The sequence below is a fragment of the Triturus cristatus genome, chromosome 7 (assembly GCF_964204655.1).
Source record: "Triturus cristatus chromosome 7, aTriCri1.1, whole genome shotgun sequence".
NCBI lineage: Eukaryota > Metazoa > Chordata > Amphibia > Caudata > Salamandridae > Triturus > Triturus cristatus.
Window position 1 is genome coordinate 863981060 of NC_140590.1, and position 23858 is coordinate 864004917.

General features: G+C 46.7%; 1 protein-coding gene across 1 annotated transcript in view; it reads left to right on the forward strand.

The window, feature by feature from the left end:
- Window positions 1-23858, forward strand: part of LOC146810766 (histidine--tRNA ligase, cytoplasmic-like) — a 127742-nt gene that overhangs the window by 91762 nt on the left and 12122 nt on the right. Inside the window, exons 11-12 of the mRNA XM_085617799.1 lie at window positions 949-1065; window positions 5591-5737. Of these exons, the coding sequence (XP_085473925.1) occupies window positions 949-1065; window positions 5591-5737 (264 nt within the window). The remainder of the gene's footprint in view (window positions 1-948; window positions 1066-5590; window positions 5738-23858) is intronic.

Genomic DNA, 23858 nt, shown 5'->3' on the forward strand with positions numbered 1-23858 from the left:
CAAGGGGGGGTTGAAATGGGAGCAATACTGTGTTCTTTTGTCGCTGTGCTCTACCAAATCGTGCGGTGGCTAAAGGATGAATAGGAATGTGATTCCTAAAACATAAATAAGCGCCTTTCTAAGGGATAAGTCTCAGTAACGTGAGGGTGTCACGGGAGGCGGGACCAAGTGGTGGTCCAAATGGAGCTAATGTTGCGTTTCAGAGTGCGAGGAGGTTGCAACACAGAGGGAATCCCCAAATCGGGGGTGCTGGGGCCAAATGGAGGACGAGGAACAATGTCCTTATCCCTTCCTAAAAAGCCCTGAGGTAGTTTGTAAATGCCTGCACCTAACTGAATTTGGTAAGGTAAAGGGGAATGTGTTTTCCACCCACAACAATGGGATCCGATCGGGTTTATGAGGGGGAGGTTTAGACCAAATTATAGCGCGAAACATGTCGACCCCTTTTTAAAAACACTTAGTTACACACCACACGGGTTGAGAGTAGTGGGAATCTATTTGGTCTTGTTTCCCCTCTCTAAACGGCACCATTGTGTATCTCCATCCCCGTGGATTTTTATTCTGAACCAGGGGTCCTTTAAATAAAGTTATTAGGGCCTCCTGACTCATTTTAAACTGCACTCACTATCACTTCTCACCCACACACCCTCAGTCACAAATGCGGCAACTCCTAAAAGATCTCCGCTACAGAGCCCCTTACAGGGCCCGTAAGGGACTGCAGCGCCACCCCCACGAGGAGCAATTTTGCCCAATGATGATGCTATACACTCGTAAGGACATCTTTGGTGCTACAGAAGCCCCACAAACAAATTACAAAAAACAAATATGTGCAGACTAATCTCCATTCAGAGGTGAAATGAACAAGCATCTCTTAATAGTAAGCCTACTGGAAGAATTGTGTGTAGATGCAGTTATGCCTCCAAGCTCAATAACTTACTTGCTTTTCAGGCTGCAGAAGAGAGGGTTCGGACGACCACCACTCAGGTTCTCGTAGCAGCTGCTCAGAGAGACTTCCTCAAGGAGAGACTCCAACTCATCTCGGTTTTATGGGATTCTGGAATTCCGGTGAGCAAAACTTAACGTGGTCCTATCCTGTGCTTTTGCCAAGATACAAATGTGACTTCCTTTCCACAAGGTAAAACTCCACCTCCTTTGTGCTCTTGGCAGTAGCATAATTAAGGCCTTGTGTGCATGGGCAAGTTGCAGAACAAACATGGAGCTTTATTTAATTAAGACTACCAGGGTAGTGGTTACCAGGCTATTTGAACAGTCTTGAAAGTAAAATATACTTTAGTTACAGTATTTTTATTATAAACACATTAGTCTTGCAATATGAATAATACCTTTGTGGCAGCCTGTTTTATGTGTGTTAACATTCTGATACAGACGAAACCTTCAATTATTTAGATTTATAATAGAATAATTTAAATTAAACTATGAGTTTACAAATATGGTTTCAGTCATCTAGTATCGTGTGTATATCAGCTGTCTTCGTTTTCCTGGTAAGGCAGCTCACTATTGAGATTCCAAGGGAGGAGCTCCTCTTTCTCCTCAACAGTGAGTCTTTTCTCATTAACTGCTACAAACTCTTGAGCCTGCTTTCTCGGAGGTGTGGAGGACCCACTGGAGAGACCCAATGGCCTGTACTTGCCTCCCAGGCAGGACTCGCGTGAGTGTTGGAGCTACTGTTCAAATGCCTTGCAGGGAGCCATGTTCCACGTGAGACCAGTGAGCCTGAGATGTGAATTTTAGTTAGTCAGGCATTGGAGTATTTACCTTAACTGTAGCAACAGTAAAAGGGGTAGTTTGGCTCTTTTTTAAGAAGATTGCAATTGGAATTTCTAGATCTTAGAATCTCAACAGTTAGTTCAAAGAATCACGCTTTATAATGGCAGTGCAAGAGCATTCTGTATTACATGTGTCCCTTCAAAACCAAACATTGCTCCTAGTAAAGATCTCTGTTTCCTTGCCTTCACAATGACCACTTCGCTGTTGGAGTCATAGGTCTGCCTTGCCTGCTGCTGTAGTGCACATGCCTGGAACGCTACCTCTGCTGCTCAGTCCCACGAACTGACAATGAGAGAAATGATTTTTCATCTACAAATGAGAGGTTTCTGGGTGATGCCTGTAGAAGGGCACCTTGAAACCTGGACTAATTGATCTTTGTTGAAAACACTATAGTCGATGAAAACTGCTGTCAGTCTCCTTCGTGCTGCAGCAGATATTGTGCAGAGCTCAGTAATTTGCTCCCAAATTGCATTGAAAAGAAGCATTTACAAATGCAATAGGTTTGATCTTGCCTGGTCCTCTCTCAAAGACCTAGGCATCAGCAAACGTCTCCATCCCATGTTTTGGGGAGGTGTTATGTAAGCATGAACACTAGGGTAAAGTTTATGTGTGTTCTCTTGCACTGGTCCATTACTTTTCTGAGGCTGCTTGAATCTTAGTGTAATCAGAATGATGTACATATGACCAATGGCAGCATCATAAAATTGATTTGCTCAATATGTCAGAAAGTACCATTGGTAAGCCAGGACCAACTTTATGTGGTATACTAAGTGTATGGTAAAAATTAACGTTATTGTGCCAGGGTCAACATTATAGCATAGGTGGCCAACATTATGCATGGCCCTCTCAATATCTAGAATTACTACCATACTGCCAGGGCCAGCCCTATGTTCCAGCCAGGGTCCATATTGCTGTAGTTGCCCAAACTACTTTACAAATGACTGCCATTCTTCCAATTCCAGCATTAGACCAGTGGTATGTACCATCAAACCATGCATGTCCATAATATGGCAGGTTTTACCACTATAATTCCATGGCAGCATTATGCTCTGAGATGGCATCTTCATATCATAAACACCCACACTGTACCAAAAATTACCACCATTCAACCAGAAGTAATCTCATGCCGTGGCGAGCACTATCGTGACATGCACGCCCACAGAATTCTTAAATTACTTCTGTTCTGCATCATTCAGCGTTGTATATGCCAAGATTTACTACATTGTTCATTGGTCAGCATTTTTGCAGGGTTAGGCCCCATTGCTGATCAATATTTCTTTCACTAATGTAGCGGAGTCATCAGCTTATGTTTTGTTGTCTCTACCTCCCCTACAAGCTACTTCTCCTTTCCTCATTCAGTGACCAGATACCCTTACAGAGCAGAACAGAATCCAACATATTCGAGGGTTTTAGAATGTACAGTGTTATACTGCTAATGTGGTGTGGGAGCATTATGGGCCATGGTGAAGTACATGTTTTTCCTTTGCATCACTATCATTTTGGGGTACTGTCCTAGAAAGTTGCTGTGATTGGCGTGGAGGTTTGCAAGTTCTTTACATTTGGAGTGCTGGACTAGAAGTTGCTGTTGTTTAGTGTTTCTTTATGCTGCTTGGCAAGTTCTGCATTTGGGCAGTATGGCTGGGTGGAGGAGCTGTAAATGCTCCTGTGGTATATATTACTTACTCCCTGTATATTGACCAGTTCTTCTCAATCCTTCCCCAAATGTCCCCCAAGCTTACATTAGCCCATCATCGGTCTCCTCAGATAGGAGCGCAACCTAGTGTGATAACCATTGTGGGTGGTAGTGTGTGATCATGTATATGGGCTACCGGGAGCTGTTTCCACTTTGCAGTGCTACATGCTGCCTAGGCTCATCCTAGGGTGTCTGGAGCTCAAAGCACTGGTGCTTTGTAAATAAAGAACGCCCACCTGACACCCTTCTGCAGTGGGGTAAGTGAGGGCACAGCAAGGAGCAAGTTAAGATGTTGGTTGAGGACAAATGCTAGCTGAGGCGGATGGAGGCAAAAACATGTATGATAACACAGATAGAGCAATGGCAGAGACGATGCTCTATGCCCTGGCCCAGTTGTTCTTAAGCTGTACACTTCTGTGAACCCCCACTTAATCATTACGGGATCCCGGGGACCCTCACTGATTGATTACTGGAAGCCGGGAAAGCATTTTCCATTAGTTGAACCTGAAAACAATACATAAAAAAACAGATACAGCCATTCATCGAACAAATAAGTTATGCAATATTGAGATATGAAGAAATCAGAGTTTTAATGGAAAGGTTGGAGCTTTTCTGGATTCAATTGAGGCCACTCACCGTCCTTACTATTCTCTGTTTGATGCTTTGCAATGCTTCCATGAATCAATCTGAGAACACTAACTTCATTGTTATCCTCCAATTTGAAATTCCTTCATATTTACAGAATATTTAACTTTTTCTATTGTTCATTTTGCTTCTTCATTGTACACACTTTATTAATCTGTCAACATTATTTAATTTTGTGAACAGTGGCGCGGACCCCCTGAATAGGCTTTGTGGACCCCAGGGGGCCCCGGACCACCGCCTAACCTAGACTGCTCTGAGAGCTGTGCAGTCTGGTGCCTGCAGTACCCTTGCCAGCTGGTGCACTCCTGCATCTGGAGCTCAGTGGGGTCTGTCTCTGCTGTGTAGCTCCTCCACAAGATGTGTCGGGCTCTTTTTCACAGTCGGAGAACTCTTCAGCTATTCTGGCATGAGCATAACGCTGCAGCAGCAGCCTTAGAGCAAGGCAGCCGGCCCCTTGCCTCACAGTTCGGCCGTCTGCCATGCCTATCTCTGCCCCCTCTGGTCGCATGCTATCCATCCTGTTGTCTGCACCTTCCAGTCCTCATTGATAAATCAGACTGCCCCTTTTTGCACACTACCCGCTTCACACACTACGGCTGAACTCAAAATTACGATCCCATTACAAATTGTTGTTTGTTCTGTGATTTGAATTTTCCAGTTTGAATGCAATTTAGTCCTCAGAAGTGTTTTTTCGAATATTTCTCTCCTCCCTTGGATTACTACAAGTGCCCTGGACCCATATTGAACACGTACTGTAACGCCACCCATGAAACTGTTAAGGCTATTTTTATTCTGATCGTTGGGATTTTCACTCTCAAACTTTGTTTTCTAGTTAATACATATTTACTATATTTTTTTATTTAGATTTGTCTCAAACGTTAAATTCTTAACCTTCAGACTGCTTTGTTTTGTGCTTGGTGTTTCTGGCACCAACTGTAGCCTGGCAAAAGTACTTAAAAGAAGAGCCAGGGATATTTCAAAGGAGCTGTGGTTCACCTCTGGGAAGTGGGTTCCCGGATTTAGGGTCCTGAAGATGTTCAAGTAGAGAGCAATACGCCGGTCTTCTCTCCACCTTCTGCTGCCCCGGTGTCTGTCTCAGTGATTGTAGCACAAATCATACCCTTGGTTTAGAAAGTGAATTAACTTTCCCAGTAAATTCACGGGATGTCTCCTGTACACCCCCAATCTGACTGCCAGCAGAGATATCCTAGGTATGTGACCGCTGACGCGAAGAAGGATAGCACTATATTACACAACTCTGTTTTATGGTCTGAATGTGGCATTCGTATCAGGTCTTCTTTATCTGAGGTTCTTAGCCTGTGCCATTTGCCTCAGCCTTGTATCTATTTCTGAGTGTGTGTCTACAAGTCGGGGGCAGATGGGCCGTGGTGTTGGCAGTCATTGACATTGTGTCGCTGTAGCCACATGTATCGGTGACTCTGATTTGCTCTTGGTTGTCTGCAGGCTGAGATGCTGTACAAGAAAAATCCAAAGCTTTTAAGTCAACTGCACTATTGTGAGGAGACCGGGATCCCACTTGTTGTCATCATTGGTGAACGGGAAATAAAAGATGGTGTTGTCAAGCTGCGTGATGTGAGAACCAGGGAAGAGGTAAGATCTGGATATATCCTTGCAGGGAAGTAAATTAGAACGTGGAACATCTCCAGCTGCTGCTTCTTTTCAGATGTGCATGTCCCCAGTGGGACTCTGAGGTCAACCTTCATACAGACCCAAGTTAACGTTAAAAGCACTATTTAAAAGTGTTAATTACACATAACCTCCTCGTCCGTCCTCTCCGTCGCAGACCTCGCAATGGAGCCTCAAGTAAATGGAGGCACAGACCTCTATCTGCAAGCAATAATAAAAATGAAAGTGACCTGAGTCAGTACACCCACCATTTAGTATTTCTTGTTCCTGTCCACTAAAATCAGTACTAACTCGCGTCACTCCGTTTTTTCCTCTGTGCGTTAACATGGCAATACACAGCATCTTCAAGGAAAGATAAGTTATAAAAGAACTTGAATTGTTAATCTATGTTTATATCAACTTGTTTTTTCAATTTTTTTTAACAGGTTAGCAGTGCACAAATAGGCCTGCTATAGCTGCCTTTGTCGTTGCTGAAAAACTGCTATTTTGCTAAGCCACTCCGCTGAGCGGATAGTGGTGTATGTAAGAGTAGGTTTGCCCTCCCGCATTAGCATTTCAGCTGAATCCTGAAAGCAAACCCATATTTGGACAAATATTGCTGCTGCCACACTTTGGAAAGCCCCACCCAACTAGTTGTCCATTCTGTGGAAGGGTAAATTGGGTATCCGTTAACAAATGGAGCAGCAGGGGAAGCTCTCATCAAAAATGAGGCAAGTGGAGCATTCCTCCTCTAGTGAAGAAAGCAAGCATTGAAATAGAAGTCTCATCTTCTAACTCAGATGCCTCAGTTTTTAGGGGTATTTTCAGAACAGACCGTAGAAGGGTTTTTTCTTTCTCAAAGGCAAGAATACTTGAATAGTCAGCGCAGAAATCTTCTTTGGGGGTTATACGCCCCAACCAGGACTTTGTTGTGATCCCAAAGTGACATGGCAGCTGCTCTACTGCTAGTTCCTTGGACACGTCTCTTCAATTATCTTCTAATAAACCACTTGCTATTCACTGGTATCCTGTCACAGGATTATGAGAGGCTCCAGAGATAGCAAGCAACCTACAGTGGTGGGTAGTCCCTTCCAACCTGAACAAGGGAACTTCTCGGGCTTCTCTTGAGGCAGGGGTTATAACTAAAGATACAAGCAGGATGGGTGTGGGGGGGCAGTATGTTAACTCATGCCGTGCAGGGTCAGTGGTCAATAGAGGAACAAAAGAGCTTGTTCAATTTGAAAAAATTGATGGGCGTTTTCAAAGCTCTGGTTGCGTTTGCGTCATTGATTCACATGGAAAATGTACAAATTGATTCAGACAATCAGGTTACGTGGGCATACATGAATCATTCAGGCAGCACATGAGCCCTCTGTCTGTCTCATTTAGCAGAGGAGATAGGCCCTTGGGCAGAAAGGTATCTCCTCTCCCTTTCTCTCTCTCAGGGATCTGTTTTCTGGGGAGGGACTTGCTTACCGACAGATTGAGTCAGATTTTGCCTTCATCAGCGACTCTTTGTCTATCCCCTCTAATTTTTTTGGCCATTCAAGAGAAGTTCAGGAAGCCTCAGATAGACCTCTCTGTGGCCCCTAACAACAATCTACTACCTGTATTTTGTTCACTGCTGCCGGACGCATGGAGGTGGAGAGGTGACGCAATGTGCTTTAATTAGCAAGTCCAAAATGCACCAATGTGCCTCGTTTTAACACAAAAATGGATTTGAAGCCCTACCCCATACTCTGCTACAGAAGGGGTTTTTCAGATTTCATCAAATCACTGGTATTGACACCAATGCTCCCTCTAATAGTTTTCCTCTGTGTGCAGCAGTGTAAGGTCTCTGTGCGCTACAGTCAAGGCTATATGCACCAAGATTCTGACTGTGCATGCGAATGTAGCTACAAATATCAGTGGCAAATACCGCTCCATACTTGTTTTGAAAAAAGTGAAAAAAGGTGCATTTCCACACATACTGCTCCATCTAATCGTATCTTGAAAGAGGTTGTCATTAATACCTCAAATTAGAGCACTGCACTGAGAGTTTTTATACAAAAACATTAGCAAAATAAGAGTCACACTGGTTGTCATGTAAGCCCTGTACATGGCCCACATTATTACAGAGAAACATTATAGTTTATTAAATCAAACACAAATTTGTCTTTCCTTATGTTGACGCTTGTTTTTTACCTCTGTGTTTTTTTTCTATAGCGCAAACTTGACCTTCAGGGAATGAAGGTTTTAAGTGAGCACCAGTTACATTACACAAGGTCACGTTCATTTTTGAAAGGCAGAGGGATTTTACCTGATTTCCCAAACTAATAGGATGTTGAGTCAACGCTGAGACCCGAACCTTGTCTCCCAGTTCCAAAGTCGGCAGCTCTGGCCGGAATGCCACATCCTAAGAAGAGGGAAGATGGCTGGCAGAACCCACATTCAGCTCGGCTCATTATGGATTAGAAGTTTCTAACAGGACCTAGAGCTGAGCGAGACTACAGACTCGAGCTTTGAGCGGCTCGCCCACCTCTAGCCAGAATGTTGATGAACAACTAGGTTAGCAGAAAATTATCACCTGACGCCACCACCCATTCCTAAAGAGCAGGGACACCACAAATTGCCAGAGTGAGATTGACTAACACTAGGCCATTGTGACACCCAACTGCTTGGAACAGGCAAGGACAACTGGAGGCTCTTCGGCCTTTCTATGTACAGATGTTTTCTCTTTATCGTCTTTATTTCTAACAACAGCCTGCAGATGCCACTTGCAGCCATACTCAAGCAGTGAACATAAGCAGACAACACTTTAAAAAGCATGTGAATTGGATAATGAACCCTGAGTGACAAGTAAACTAAAACAGAAAGGTCATTTTACAAATGAACACATATTATTTCATTTGTTCTATTGCAATATGACGACTGGGCCTTTGCAGGGTCTTAATCCTGAATAAGTATCCAACATTTAGTTTACAAAGGTGACAACCGTAATGTTTACAGATGTTTTGTTTTTACAGCCACCTTATTTCATTTATACACAACTGCACCATCCAACATTACAATCAGTAAAAGCTGACCATTCGGTCACAACAGTACGCAAGACGACCCTTTCAGACCCCACCAGAGCCGACCCTTTCATGAGGACAGACCACAGGACCACCACTTCCCCCAAACTTTATCATGCTTGTGAGGGCATCCATGTGCCTCTGAGATAGATTTTTCTGCTGGACGCACCAATTGACTCCCGCTCACCACAGCTGTGTCGAAGGGGGTTTAGGTTGCTTCCACATCCGGGCAAACATTCCTTTTGGCTACCAGACCGGCCACCCCATTAAAGAGCCTTTCAGAACGTGGACCCCCCCCAACTCCGCCACAAGTCCCAGTACCGCAGTTTGTGGACCCAATTCAATCGGATGCTGAGATCTCCCGTTCCATTCCAGTCGAGAAGGATCGCCGGGCAGTCGCACGCTATGTGAAAACAGTCAGCGGGGACTACACAGGCTGCACAGTCAGCAGGAACAGCAGAAAACATCTGTTGCATGCGATACCAGCCTGAATAAGCAGCGTGTAGGTAATTTCCCTGTACCTTACGCAGGCAATGTTTACAGAAATTGCCAAGACAACCACATCACGTAGGGTCTGTGCACTGAAGTGCAAAGAATGAGTAGGTTGATCATCACCAGGATGATGAACAACAGAAACCTCGCATCTCTTGTCCTCTCGTAAATTACCAGAAATGCCCAGAATATTGAGATTAAAATGCATGTTATCTGCAAGTCACGGGTCGTGTCCTTTGACGTCGAACAATGCAGATATCAGGAAATATATGTACCCATGTTTCCTGTGCAACCGCTCTTCCCTGATGAAGGTGCCTTGACGCGATTTTGTTCTAGTGCGTGTTTTGGGGAAGCTTGTCTAGTCACAAAGATCTTCCCTCATTCCTTCTTCATGAACCCACCTTTACTCTCCTCTGTCAGCACTCTGAGGCAACTTTAGAACTGAACTCAGGCCACAGCATCCAACATAAAAATGTTGCACAGCATGCACAATCCATCACAATCCTTGGCAAAGCTTTCGTAGATGCATGCTATGGATTCCAAAATACAGAACAAGCATTTACAATGCAATGGTCTCGGCAATATTATAGGTAGAGCTATTGGTATTGCTCATTATTTTTTTATCATTTTTATATCCCTAAATAAATGGCATTGTCATTTCTATTGGCATTAGGTTTTTTTTGCATATGTGGTACCTATTGCATTAGCAGAGAGAGAGTGAGGTAGTGAGAGAGAGAGAGAGTGAGGTATTGAAATAGAGAGTGAGGTAGTGAGATAGAGAGAGAGGTAGATGGAGAGTGAGGTAGTGAGATAGAGAGAGTGAGGTAGTGAAAGAGAGAGTGAGGTAGTGAAAGAGTGAGGTAGTGAGGGAGAGGGATGTTGTGAGGTAGTGATATATAAGCATAGTGATGTTGTGATGTAGTGAGATAGAGAGAGAGGTAGTGAAAGAGAGAGTGAAAGTGAGTTATTGAGATAGAAAAAGTGAGGTAGTGAGATAGAGAGTGATTGAGGTAGTGAGTGAGAGAGAGTGAAGTTGTGAGGTTGTGAGCTAGAGAGTGAGGTAGTGATGTTTTGAGAGAGAGAAGTTGTGATAGTGAGATATTGTGGAGTAGTGAGGTAGAGAGAGTTATGGAAAACACAAATTGTCTAAGGTGAAGATAAATATAAACGGGACCTGCAGCGTGGACTTAGATGGCCATAAGGATTTTTAACGTAGTTGTTGACGACTTAATCAGTATTGTAGAGCACGTCATCTGAGTTCACGTATAGTGCCAAAGAACATTCTTTAAGTGTTCGCAGAGAACAGCGCTTCTTCGTTCAAGACCTCTTCATTTTAAAGTTAATTATGTGGCAGCCGGGAACAGAGGGCCACAGTTCCACAAGCTCCCAACGAAAAGCGCGCACAAGACACAAACGACTCACCTGTCTGTATAGAGCGCTTTAAGAAAACAGCGCTGTCAGTCCCCCCTGACCTGCTTTAACAAAGCCGACCATTCACTACCTGTGCTGCTTGGTGTAAGCAACTAGCATTGTCCATACCTCCCTTCTTCGCCTACAGCCTACACACCCTGATCCTCCCGTCACTAGACCGTACTGGGTGCTCAAAATAATACCATACTCTTCCTGACGCAGCATGGAGGGACAGATTTAAAAATCCATCTCTATAGCCTTCAACCACTAAGCAATGCCCATGACATGCGAGCACAAGTTTCCTCCACACAAGCCTAATGGGCTGCTCTGTACATTTAAATGAACGCAAGTGTTCATGTTTTGGACACTATACCCCATCAACCACAATCCTTTACAGTCGTACTCCTCTTTCCGGCCCATCTTATATTGTTAATCTGATTAGGTCTACTTTTAAATTTGCACAAATGGTAAAAGTAGGCAAATATGTCCTACACTGGACTAGAGAGGCTTAAACTCAATATCAGATCTGCCCGGGGGAGGGGGGGGTTCCCACTAGACGCTATGGAAGGATGCATTTTGTATACCTGTTATCACACACACGCTCGTACAACCAGACGCTTATTACACCCAAATCTGGTGCAACAGGTGCAGTGGGGGCACATACTCTCCCACCCCTGAACCGAGATGTGCCTTATTTCCACAACTAATTAACACTTTTTGGGCAAGGAGGGCAGTGACGACTAATAGGTCCAGTCGACAGACACTGGTGGTCTGCGGTGACTTTAGTCACCTGAAACCTCGCCCACTGTTTGCAATCTGGCTGTGAGGGGCACAGAACCGTATTCAGATAACACAGTGACAGTGAGTTTTAATCTTCAATTGCAAGAGAAAAGTTACCCTGATGAGGCTCATGACCGAGTGTCGCACTACTAGCCATTCAAGATGGCGGCACTGCTTTGTAGCCAACAAACAACGTTCCTAAAAACCTACCCCAACACTAGTCATCCAAACCCAGGAGCACTTAAAGGGATCCAGCAGGCAGCACCCGAGGTTAACACTGGAGAGGGCACCAGCGTCCGCTTTCATTCACACATTAAACACAGCTTTGTGGCATACATTTATAAAACACGAAACCAACTAAAGCAAGATTGGCGTGCGCCGGCTAACTGCTGACTCCCCTCACAGGCCGAGAGGTGAAGGTTGAATGTACCCTCACAAGCGGGCGGCATGGCCGGTCTGTGGACAGAGCGTAGCGCTGCGGGTGCCCGCAGAGGTGCTTAATCCAGCCCTTGAGGAGGTATGTTCTGCTCTCTGCGGAATGAGAGAAGCTGCAGGCAACAACATATTGATCGTGGAAAGCCAGAAGCACTTAAGCCGAGGACGGCCTGGCCGCTAGCGTGCTACCTCAGGACTATGAGATCACCAGGTCCCAGGGGCCACGGAGGGCCCCGCAACAATTAAAGAACACAGACGCTGCTCTATCCTGAGACGTCACCAGCCATTGAGAGAAGTGATGAAATGTACATCAATGCTGAAGAAAGGAACGGACACAGCAGTAGCCCCAGTGCGCCTGAGAACCGCTCCATTCAGCGCCTTGAAACCAACGCAGACACATCCAACGCCCGGACACCTCACCGGGGGACACCCTGCAGGATGGCGCTTTGAAACCTGGGGTCAAGAAGGGTCGGCCGCGCCGGTGGGGAATAGGTCGCAGGGAGACGGGAAATAAGGATCGTCGCCCTGCTCCCCAATGCTGCGGGAAGACAGCAAACATCAGAATACACAAGGATCCCTTGCTGTCCCGGAGAGACGTCCCTGCACTGACAGGGACGGACTGCTTTTAAAATACAATAATACAACACTTAACATTACTAATTCAGCTGGACAAGTCGTGCCACGCGCCGCTTCCAGAAGACATCGCCGCTTTACCTTAGGCCGCATCATCAGCCAGGGCATGGCATGGCATGGCTGCCCGCTCCAAGCACAAAGGGACACAAAGGGACACAAAGGGACACACAAAGGGACACAAGCACAGCACGAGAAGGCGTGGGTACAAATGACACGGAGGATTTTACACGAGAGGGGCCGAGTGAAGATGAGAAAGCACCCCGATGACACTGAATATCAACGTGGATCAGTACAGCGGCACAACAGCAAGAAGATCCTCACGGCCAGAGAACAGCATAAAAATGGCGGATGGAAGAATCGAAACTTTTTCGGATTCGGGGGCGTGTTCCTGCTGTTCTAAAAGGGTGTGGCTAAAAAGTGGAAAGAACAGCAAGGAACACGCCCCCGAATCTGAAAAAGACGGAGCCTATTTGGAGGGACGGCTCTCTCCTTCAATGGCTGGCTTCCGTTTAGGAAGCCAGCCAATGGAGGAGAAGCAAAAAGAGAGGCGGGCTAAATAGCCACTCTAGAAAACATTAAATCTCCGACTTCCGGTTCTGCCTTCGGCAGACCGGTAGTCCTCGACGTAAAAAACAAGAACATTTTAGGGACAGCTAATACGAAAACGTGGGCCATGCAGCTTACAAGCTCTTAACAAGACCTGCCAACTTGAGCAAAAATCTCACCGTGTGAGGAGGGGGGCTCGTGTCGAGATACTCAAGAGGCACTTTTGACCCCAAACCCCCTACCTCCCCCCCCCAAAAAAAAAGCTTACTAAGGCTGGTGCCGATGTCCTGGGGTGTTTTCACACACCCTTAATGGACTTCGGTAGTTCAAAGCCTCGGAAAACTAGCTGGAAATCCATTGTTTACAGTGGTTTTCAGCTCGTTTTCTCTGCCACCGTGTGATATCGCCTCCTCACGGGGTGAACATGTGATGAAAGCCGATATCATGTGTCACACTGTTGCACCGTGTGAGTTGGCAGGTCTGCCTTAATGTACAGCACTCAGGGAAGGCTGCCCTGCGCTGAAGCGCACACCCTTGTACAAAACTGCGAAACAACGAGTTAGCTGGTGACACCCCATTATATACATGACATCAGTGAGAATCAATGAAGTACAGACACCTCATTCTTCATGGCAATGGCACACTACCCCAGACATGCACTCTACACAGGAATGCACGCATCCACTCCTTTGAGCACACTGTTGCCACTGGCACACTCCATAACTAGCACAACCACAGGCCTGTCATTTGGAATGAGTTTGTGTTCGATTTCTGCACAGCATTCATTAATCAGTAAAGCAAGCGCCATGCCATGAGACACCGCTGCTGCTTGTTAAGCCCTGAAGACGCCACCCCATCGCAAAAACTAATACAGCAAGTGGTATGTGCAGAAGCTACTTGCAATCCAACTTGTGACCCTCTGCACCCTTAACAAACTGCCATGAAAGAGGATTACTGCCTTTTGAGGCTAGGATTCATCTTAAAATTGCTTGCATGACACACAAGGCCCTTCACCATAACACCCCTTTGTACCTAGCTCAAAAACTGGAACTGTCTGGTGGTAGCTGGATCTTCTAGTAGTTTCAGCACCCTGCTGCTAAAACCTCAAAAATTCCAAAGAAAGAAAATCTACAATCGAGCATTTTCGGGCATTGCCCTGAGAATCTGGAACTCCTTGCCTCCAGAAATCAGACTGATTCTCTCAACAGCACCTTTCAAAAAAGAAGTGAAAGCTCTATGGATGAATACCCTCTGATCTGAATGTATCTACTCCCGCTAGGTACCATTAGTTGTTGGTTCCTCTACAAGCGGGTTTCGCTCCTCATGTACGGACTGCCCTGCCCTGAGTGGCGCTGCTACAATGTGTTTCACACTTGATCCTATGACTATGACCTATGACTGTTCTCAACATCAATATTTGTTTTTGTTCATACATGCTTCCCTATATCCTTTTGCGATGTCACAATACTTAGTTCCTCTTTTTACTCCAGTATCTTGCTTTTCACTGTTGTTGTTACTGACCCACTGGCTTAACTCTTTTTGCCCATGATCATCTGTAAAGCGCTCTGATCCCCGCCTGGGTCATGTTGACGCTATATAAAACCTTATATAAATAAATACTGAGCTGCTGCTCGTACCCTCCTCTTACATGGTGGTTTTCTATTTCACCCTAAATCTCCTCCACTGCTCCGTGTGCGCTGTAAATAAGAAAGTGTTTTTTTTCCCGCGCTGCTTGCGTTTTTAATGCAAAAGGAACAAATGATGGACGGAATGCTTAACAATGCAAACGTTCACCCCAGTACATTGATCTGGGTTTAATCCATTGTTGCTTTGCTCCACACGCCACTCCAGTGTGGACCTAGCCATATGCAAATCAGTCTTGACCCTGTTCCCCATGGGAACAGTCCAGCCCAAACTGCCAAGTCAGGTCCTCCCTGGACTGGAAATGAGCAGCCTAGGACCGGTTTCCGGGTATCACCCCTCATCAGCCAGGCTAGCTTGAGTCCAGTGGCATGGAGAGCACGGACCCACTCTGGGGATACCCGTCCCACTCTGGGTGACAACTGCAAAAAGAACAATTAATGGACAGAATGCTGAACAATGTCAAACATTCATCCCAGTACAGAGATTTGGGCCAAAATCCATAGTTTTTTTGCATTGACGGCTGCACCTGCTACCACTTATCCATTTTTCTGTGAAATTAGTCAAACGTTTGGCAGAAGCTCATTAATTTAATGAAAGCATTGTTTTTAACCTAGTCTGTCAGTTTTCTTTTTAGTCCAAAGATGTTTTTAATTTTCAGGGTAGTCAAAGTTGACCTACTCTTGGCCCTAAAAACTACTAGCTCTTTATTAGCTTGATTATGTTGTAGATTGTATTCCTTCAGTGAGTGCTGGATCTTCTCCACAAGAAGATGTAGGTCTGTGTCATTAAAGAGCCTCTTGTAGAATTAAGTATTATCTTCATATAATTGGATGGCAAGGGGGTGATCTTTAACAAAATCAAACAAGGGACACCGGTATATATTGAACATTGCTAAGGAGAGGGCTGACTTCTGAGGGACAGTATGTACAGGAGTCAGGGTGAGGACCCGCTAATATCTGTGATCTAGGAAAGAGTGTAACCTTTGTTGGGGCAACACCAAAGAAGCTATTCATTCCAAGAAGATACTATTGTCAGCTATACAAAAGACCATAGGTACCGTACCATATGTGTCCTAATAAGGAAATAAAGTCTTTGCAAGATGATTGTTTCATGACTCCACTTGTAGAAATAATATAAAAATTCCCTTAGACTCCTGAACCTATTTTTAATGAAACAATATCTTCCCATCCATCTGCCAAATGAATTTTCATAGTTACTATCATATGAGCAACTGCATGGTATTCACTACTCACTTTGGAACAGACTCCACTTCTTCCTTCAACAAGGCAGGCTCCTTCATTGCAGAGGAATCCGGTTTTCCTCCCGCTATAAATTCCCTAAATATGTTGTTATCGCTGCTTGATTTTTAGAAACCTTAAAGTTACTTTGACAGTCTTTTTTAAAGTGTCTTGATTATGCAAGTGTCGTCCTTTTCTTTCTTCTTTAAAGAGAGACCTTTTATTCTACATGATTGCAAAGGCTCAGGAACTTAGTAATTCTGTTATCTTCTATTCTGGGGAATACTACAATGCTTTAGGATCCGTATTAATTTTCTCTGGGCAACACTCAGCCAAATAATGATCCAACTGCACCACAAAATGTATGCGCTTCTTACTCTTAGTGAGCGGATTGACTACCTTTTCCTACCACATCTTTTATTTTACATTTAAAATCTTAATAGCACAATGTGGATCTTTTCTCTTCTCTTTAAAGGTGCTTATATAACTGACTAAGTCTTGATGACCTTGTTTACATTCAATAACTTCTTATCTTATGAAAGAATGTGTGATTTACTAGCAAATAACTTCCGCATTGGTTTGCAGAAGGCAGAAAAATTATACAACATTGGATAAAAAATGTCCATTAATGATAAACTGCAGTTGGCAGCTTTCCCCCTCAAGTAGGATAAGATAAAGGATACTTTAGTTTGATCATCTGGAAATGTTATAAATTTACATAGGAAATGCAACTGTCACTGATAAAGGAATAATTTCAATTTCTGGGGTCTTCACTAAATCTTTCAGGAGGTGCTAGAAGATTTAAGGGTAGGACTTGGGAGTGTAACTGCATACTGGGCTTGCAGCCCTTTATAGGAGGGAGCAGTGGCCTTAGATTCTGAAAACTTCAGTTTCAGATATTCACATATGGGAAGAATTGACATGGCCCTTCATCTTTTTGGTGTCTGAGTTCATTGATCGCAAAGAGTTAGTTATTAAAAACATCTGCAAAGAGTTTATTATGTTTCTGGTGATCGCTTTAACAACTGTTAATATTAACATAAATCCTATGAAAGTGTAAAACACTGCAGTTCACATTCTAAGTAGCCAATTATTTCATGTTGTAATGTCAGGAGTCGAGAATCTCCCAATCCAGCAGGGATCCCCTCACCAACTAACTAACTTTACAAGTTATTGACCTCCGAATAGTAAATAACATACGGAATGGGGAATACTGGGTCCTTTGTCACACATCCTTCCTTATTCCAGACCCAATAATGTGCCCTTTACTGCTGCCATTTACCAGCTGCTTTGATTAGTTGGTAAATAGCAGCACGTGGTAGTGCAGGGTTGGGGACAGGGTTCGGACGGTACAAAAAGGACATCGCAGGTCAATATAAGGGACGTTATCTACTCCACTTCCCTGTTTCGCAGAATGGGGACAGGCCAGAGTTGGGCTGCACCTCTGCCTGCAGCCCCTGCCCACAATTTCACTGGCTACAGATTGACCCCCAGCAATACTGTGTCTCATCTTACAGGAGACCCAGGTTTACTGTGTCTGGCATCACTGGGCCACGTGAGTTACCCAAGCAGTATTTCCTCTGGAATATCACTCAGAGCAATTCATGATGAGGCCCCCAGTCTTGTACCAAGAGCCCTAAGCCCCATCAGCTCTCTTTATATACAGAGCATATGCTTACACGCAGATACTTTACATCATATTACACATAGCTTATTGGTTCCCCCCGGTATTTTTTTAGGCACATCGAGGTTGAGAGGGTGGATGGCCCATTGTATCATTATGTCACAAGATGTAATTTGACGCAATTAACACGCCATTATATACACAAAATGACTTTTTTTAGTTGCCATAGAATTAAAAATTTCCTAGCTAACGTAACGGAAAGTTTCAATTCTATTAAGGACTCGGAGGCGAGGATTATGCTAACACTTTCTATTCTTTATTGCACAGCAGCCATGTTAAAACTTTACTTAGACCACATTTCCCAAACACCCTTGGGGAAAAATGGTCAAAAAAACAAAACAAAGAAGGGACAAATATATCCCTCAGTCCATAATGACCAATCACAGTCCAGGGACCCTCTCTTAGTCCGTCCTTGCTGCCCTGCTCATCCTCTTTCTTTGCGACGAAGCGCCATCTTCCATCTCAGGTGTCCTGTTTACCGGAATCTGTTCCTGGAAAAAAAACAAAGAACACATGAGGACCTAAGCCCAGAGAGGTCAAGCAATCTCAGCTACCAGAGGATACAAGGCAACAACTGTAAAATTAGCAGAACATGCCACACTAACATAATCCTGAACAGGTTTAAGCATCAACGTCAAAACACTGCCTTAGGGAAATACAAACACACTATTGCAGAGAAAATCAAAATCAAATGAAAAGCACATACTTACTCCCAACGGGGGGGGGGGGGGGGGGAGGGGAATCTCGCGGAGATCTGCGGTGGGATAATCCTCGCCTCCGAGTCCTTAATAGAATTGAAACTTTCCGTTACGTTAGCTAGGACATTTTTCATTCTATGTCAGGACCGGAGGCTTCGGATTATGCTGCTTCAAAGCTTACTTACCACCAAATGGGCCATATCAATGACCGGCTTAAAATAGAATCTTTTAAAAGTTGAATCTGAGGACCAGTCTGTTGCATTCATAATGTCCTCTAAACGGGCTCCCAGTGAAAAGGCTTTCGAGGCCATAACACCTCTTGCTGAGTGAGCCCCAATGTGTCGTAGGCTAATGCCTGCCTCCTGCATAACCCAACGCACCCAACGTGTTATAGTGGGCGATGAAACTGCCTTGTGTGGCTTTTTAAGCGCAATTAAGAGCTGGAGCTCTCCAGGAGGGCGGAGTTCCTCAGTCATCTCCGCATACGCCTTCACACAACGCACAACTCAAAGTTTGGGAGAGTCTGGGAACCCTGGGTACTCAATAGTTCGTGTATGCATCTTAGTTCTGCGACTAACAGTGAAAGAAACACCCGAAGGAGAGTAAATTCTGCCTGTGATGTCCAGAGCTCGAATGTCCGACACTCTGCGGCAAGAAATCAAACAAAGAAGCATTGCTAGTTTCGCAGATAGTTCCTTGTGGGAAAGAAATTCGTTGTGCTGCCATGAAAGAAACAGATTAAGCATTCTGTTGACTTCCCAGAGCACAGAATACCTGGGTTCCGGTGGAAGCGATAAACGGAGACCTCTCAAGAACCTGCAAAGAAGGGATGTTCTCCAACCGGTTTGCCATCCATTGGGGAATGCCCCGCTGAGATAGCCGAACGGAAGGTGTTGATCGACCAATAAGCGAGACCCTGTTGAGCCAGGTGAGCCAAAAATTCAAACCTGCCAAAAGCTCCAGGCAGTTGAAATGAAGCTCTTGCTCCGCCGGTGACCACAAACCGCCTGTGGAGAAGTTTCCGCACCTGGCTCCCCAGCCCAACCTGCTTGCATCTGACTCTATGACCAGGTCCGGGGCAGATCCAAAGATCGCTCTCCCATTCCATGCTTCCATGTGGGAGAGCCACCAACGAATCTCTTCCACCGCTTCCCCGAAAGGGAGACTGGGTGGGAGTAAGGGAGCCCCTTTCGTAGATGCTTGGCTTTGAGCCGCTGCAAGGCCCGATAGTGAAGGGGCCACGGAAAGATAGCCTGGATCGAGGCGGACAACAACCCTACGATGCGTGCTATCTGCCGCAGGGGAACCGTGCCCCTGAACAAAGTCCACCTGAGCTTGTGGCAAATTTTTGCCACCTTCCACGAGGGAAGACTGAGAGTGGCCTTTGTGGAGGCTACCACGAAACCTAAAAAGGTGACACGCTGAGCTGGTACTAAGAGGGACTTTTTGGCATTTATGACAAAGCCTAAGTTCTCTAACAGCGTGACGGCCTGCTGCAGCTGGTCCCGAAGCGCTCCCGGATCTTGGGTCAGCGGGAGCATATCGTCCAAGTAAACAATGAGGCGCGTGCCCCTCTCCCTGAGGTACTCCACCACCGGCTTGAGAACCTTGGTGAAGCACCAGGGGGCGGAGGCTAGCCCAAAAGGAAGGATGGTGAAGTGGTACGCCTGACCCTGCCAGAGGAATTGTAGAAATTTCCTGTGAGGAGGAAAAATAGGGATGGCTAAGTATGCATCTTATAAATCCAATCGGGCCATCCAATCTGCCGGCCTGAGCACATCTCGGAGGAGGTGAATACCCTCCATCTTGAAATGGCGGCAAACCAGCCATTCGTTGAAATCTCGCAAGTTGAGAACCGGACGGTGCCCCCCGTCTGTCTTGTCCACCACGAACATGTTGCTGAGGAACCCAAGAGGATCTAAGACTGTGTGGCAAATAGCACCTTTGTCTAGGAGAGCGGAGATTTCCGAATCTATGAGGACCTCTTCTGACCGGGAAAACCGAATGGGATTGGGCGGAAAGGTCTGTCTGGGTTCGCCGCAGAAATCCATCCGAAACTTGCACGGTCTGCAGGACCCAAGCGTAGGACGTGAGTGACCTCCCCACACACAAAGCGGGCCACGCGACCCCCCCACTCTCACCACGGATAGGGAAGAAACACTTACCGGTATTAGCGGTGTTGTCGCCTCCGCGGAAACCTATGCCCCTGGAACGTCTGCCGCGGGATGGGTAAAAGTTGGAGTACCGTGCCTGCGTTTGGTACTGCCCTTGCCTGGAGCCTTGTCCCCTGGAATAGTTGGAGTTGGGGACTTGGCCGGACGAGCGGCCCCTTCCTCGCCCGGCCCCACGGAAACCCCGTGAAGAAAATACTTTCTTGATAGAGGAATGGGCCCTATCTAAGGAGGTGAAAGTATTAACAAACTTTCCTAATTCCTTTATGAACAGTTCTCCGAACAACACTCCTTGAGCAACCGCCCCAGCCTCCGAATCCGCCAAATCTCCCAACTTCAACTCCTGTAGAGAGCGCACAATTCGCGTTTCCTAAAAACACGATCGCTCCCTGCGCCCACCCAGAGAGGGTATCAGGCGAAATCAGGGCTCCTGAATTCTTTTTTTTTTTTTTTTTTTTTTTTTTTTTTTTTTGAAAGACCTTTATTTAAAAACCAGGACACAGCTATTCAGCCGACAGCCCGGAGGTTCGGCAGCATCGAGAGTTAGACACAGTGATGCGTCCCCAGTATGGTACAAAGAGAAGTGCAAAGGTCCAATTTTAAGTAAACACAAAAAACACACACAACAAACCCCAGCAAGGCAAGAACATTAAAAGCCCATGGTGAGAGCCCCCAGGGGAGGCCGGACCCCACTCATCTACCAGTTACAAGATAGTGTAAGGAGGAAGAAGGGGGACAGCAGAGGCCAAAACAGTTCATAATCCAGACTGTGCTGGAAAGAAGGTCAGGGGGAAAGCTGTTCCTCGGGAGGTTCCAGATCAGGGGCAAGACATATTTCCCCCCTGTATTGATTCCACCGCCCCCAGATGGCATGCCACTTCCGGGGGCGACCTCTAGAGCAATAGACCGTCTTCTCCCTAAACATGCACCAGTCCATGTTCTCTTTCCACGCAGTCAGTGTAGGGGGTCCCGAGGAGCCCCACAATCGCGCGATATCCCTTTTAGCGATCATGTTACCCAGAGTCACCCATTGGGTCCGCGCCTCATCGAGGTCGGTGGGCCCCCAGATATTCAGGAGACAACACCGCGCCTCCGGCTGCACAACAATGCCCGTCACCTCCCCCATAACTGCATGGACTCTCCTCCAGAATTCTACAATGACACCACATTCCCAAATGATGTGCAGGAAAGTGCCCACCATACCACACCCCCTCCTGCACAGGCCGTCCTCCGAGAACCCCATGTGGACCAGCCTCGGCCCCGTCACATACACCCGGTGCAGTATTTTAAGCTGCACCAGCCTCAGACGCGACGGGATCGCAACCTCCTTAGGAGAAGAAACAGCCGACTGCCAGTCCTCATCATCCAACTCGAGGCCATCCCTAGTCCACTGTTCCCTCAGCCCCAAAAGCATGTCCGCCCGGACGTTTATCAGCTTCTTATATATGAGCGAGATCGTGCTCTCGGGCATATGACCATCAAGGACCCGGTCCTCCAAGGGAGAGGACTCCGGCACCTTCTCACCCTCCACAAGGACTGATCGGAGGGCGTGGCGCAGCTGGATATACCTGAAATACTCGGAGGGCCCCAGCTCATACTCAGTCCGCAACTCCTCAAAGGACTTCACCCTCCCCTTATGCAGCACATCTCCCACCCTGGAGATGCCGATCAGGTCCCACTTATCAAAGCCTTTTGTATGCCAAAGCCTTCCCAATCTCTCCGATTCAAACAATGGGGTAGCGAGGGTGAGCCTATCCTTCCAGCCCAGCGAATCAGTTGCCATCTTCCACACCCGCACTGCCACTCCGGTGGGGCCCGTGAGGGACGAGTCTAGGGACCGCGAATACAACGCCCTGTAGTAGTTACCACCACGCAGCAACCACCTGTCCATGGCATACCCAGGGCTGAGGGCAGGGCCATAAAACCCATGATTGATCGCGCTCAGCTGTGTGGCCCAATAATACCGTCGGATGTCTGGGAGCACAATGCCCCCGTCATACCATGGGAGCGTCAACTTTGCAATTGCTATTCGCGGCCGCCCATCCCACAGCAACGTCCTTTGGAGGCCTTCGACCTCCCGAAAGTATTTAGCCGGCACCCAGTCCAAGGTATTCTGTAGAGCGTAGAGGAAGAACATACAAGTACGACTTGCCCCAATTAATCACGAGACCCGAGTTCCTACCGAACGATGTGAGTACGTCACAGACCACTATAAGTGACTTCTTAGGTGAGGCAAGATATAACAGGATATCATCGGCATAGAGCGAGATACGGTCCTCGTGTTCAGGCGACCACCGAAGGCCCCGTATATCAGGGTGCCAACGTATCCACGCAGCCAGCGGCTCAAGGGCGAGGGCGAACAACAGAGGCGACAAGGGGCAACCCTGCCGAGTACCCTGCCCAAGCTGAAACGGAGTCGACGCCCGACCATTCACCACAACACTCGCTAACGGCCCCTCGTACAGCAACCTAACCCAGCTCACAAAACCGCGGCCAAAGCCGAACTTGGCCAGCACGGCCCACAAGTATGCCCACTCCACCGTGTCAAAGGCCATCGTGGCATCAAGAGACGCCACAATAGCCGGTTCCCGCAGCGTGCCCGCCCTGGCGATTACGCCATGAAGACGCCTAAGATTTAACGCTGTGTTCCGGTGCGGGATGAAGCCGGATTGATCCGGGTGAACCAAGTCGCCAAGTACCCTAATCAAACGGGTCGCCAGGAGTTTAGCCAGAATTTTCGGCTCAGCGTTGAGAAGTGAAATGGGCCGATATGAGGCGCACTTATCGCGGGGTTTACCCTCTTTGTGTATGACCACAATCGACGCCAGCCGCTGATCCAACGGGAGGGTCCCACCCCCCCTCGCCTCCAAAAACATGGCGCGCAGGTGAGGGGCGACCCTATCCGGGAACAGCTTGTACAGGTCGATCGGCAATCCGTTCGGTCCAGAGGCCTTACCCGAGTTTAACTCGCGAATAGCCCCCGCCACCTCGTCGACCGTTATGTCACCATCTAAATCGTCCCTATCTATAGCAGAGAGGCAGGGCAGCTCGATATCACGGAGGAGGTTACACGAGTCCTCGGTCGGCCTATCCGACGCAGAGGCATAAACCCTACAGAAATAATCCGAGAAACACTTTACAATCCCCTCGGGTTCCACAATCGCCTCTCCCCTCTCTCCCGTCAACTCTGGCACCACTCTATTGACCCCGGGCTCCTGAATTCTTGGCATCCTCAGCCATGTCTAAAATCATAGTCATGGGTCCGAGGGCGTCCAGGAGCTTATCCTGGCATGCCCTCCAGGAACGGCCAATCCCCTTCTTG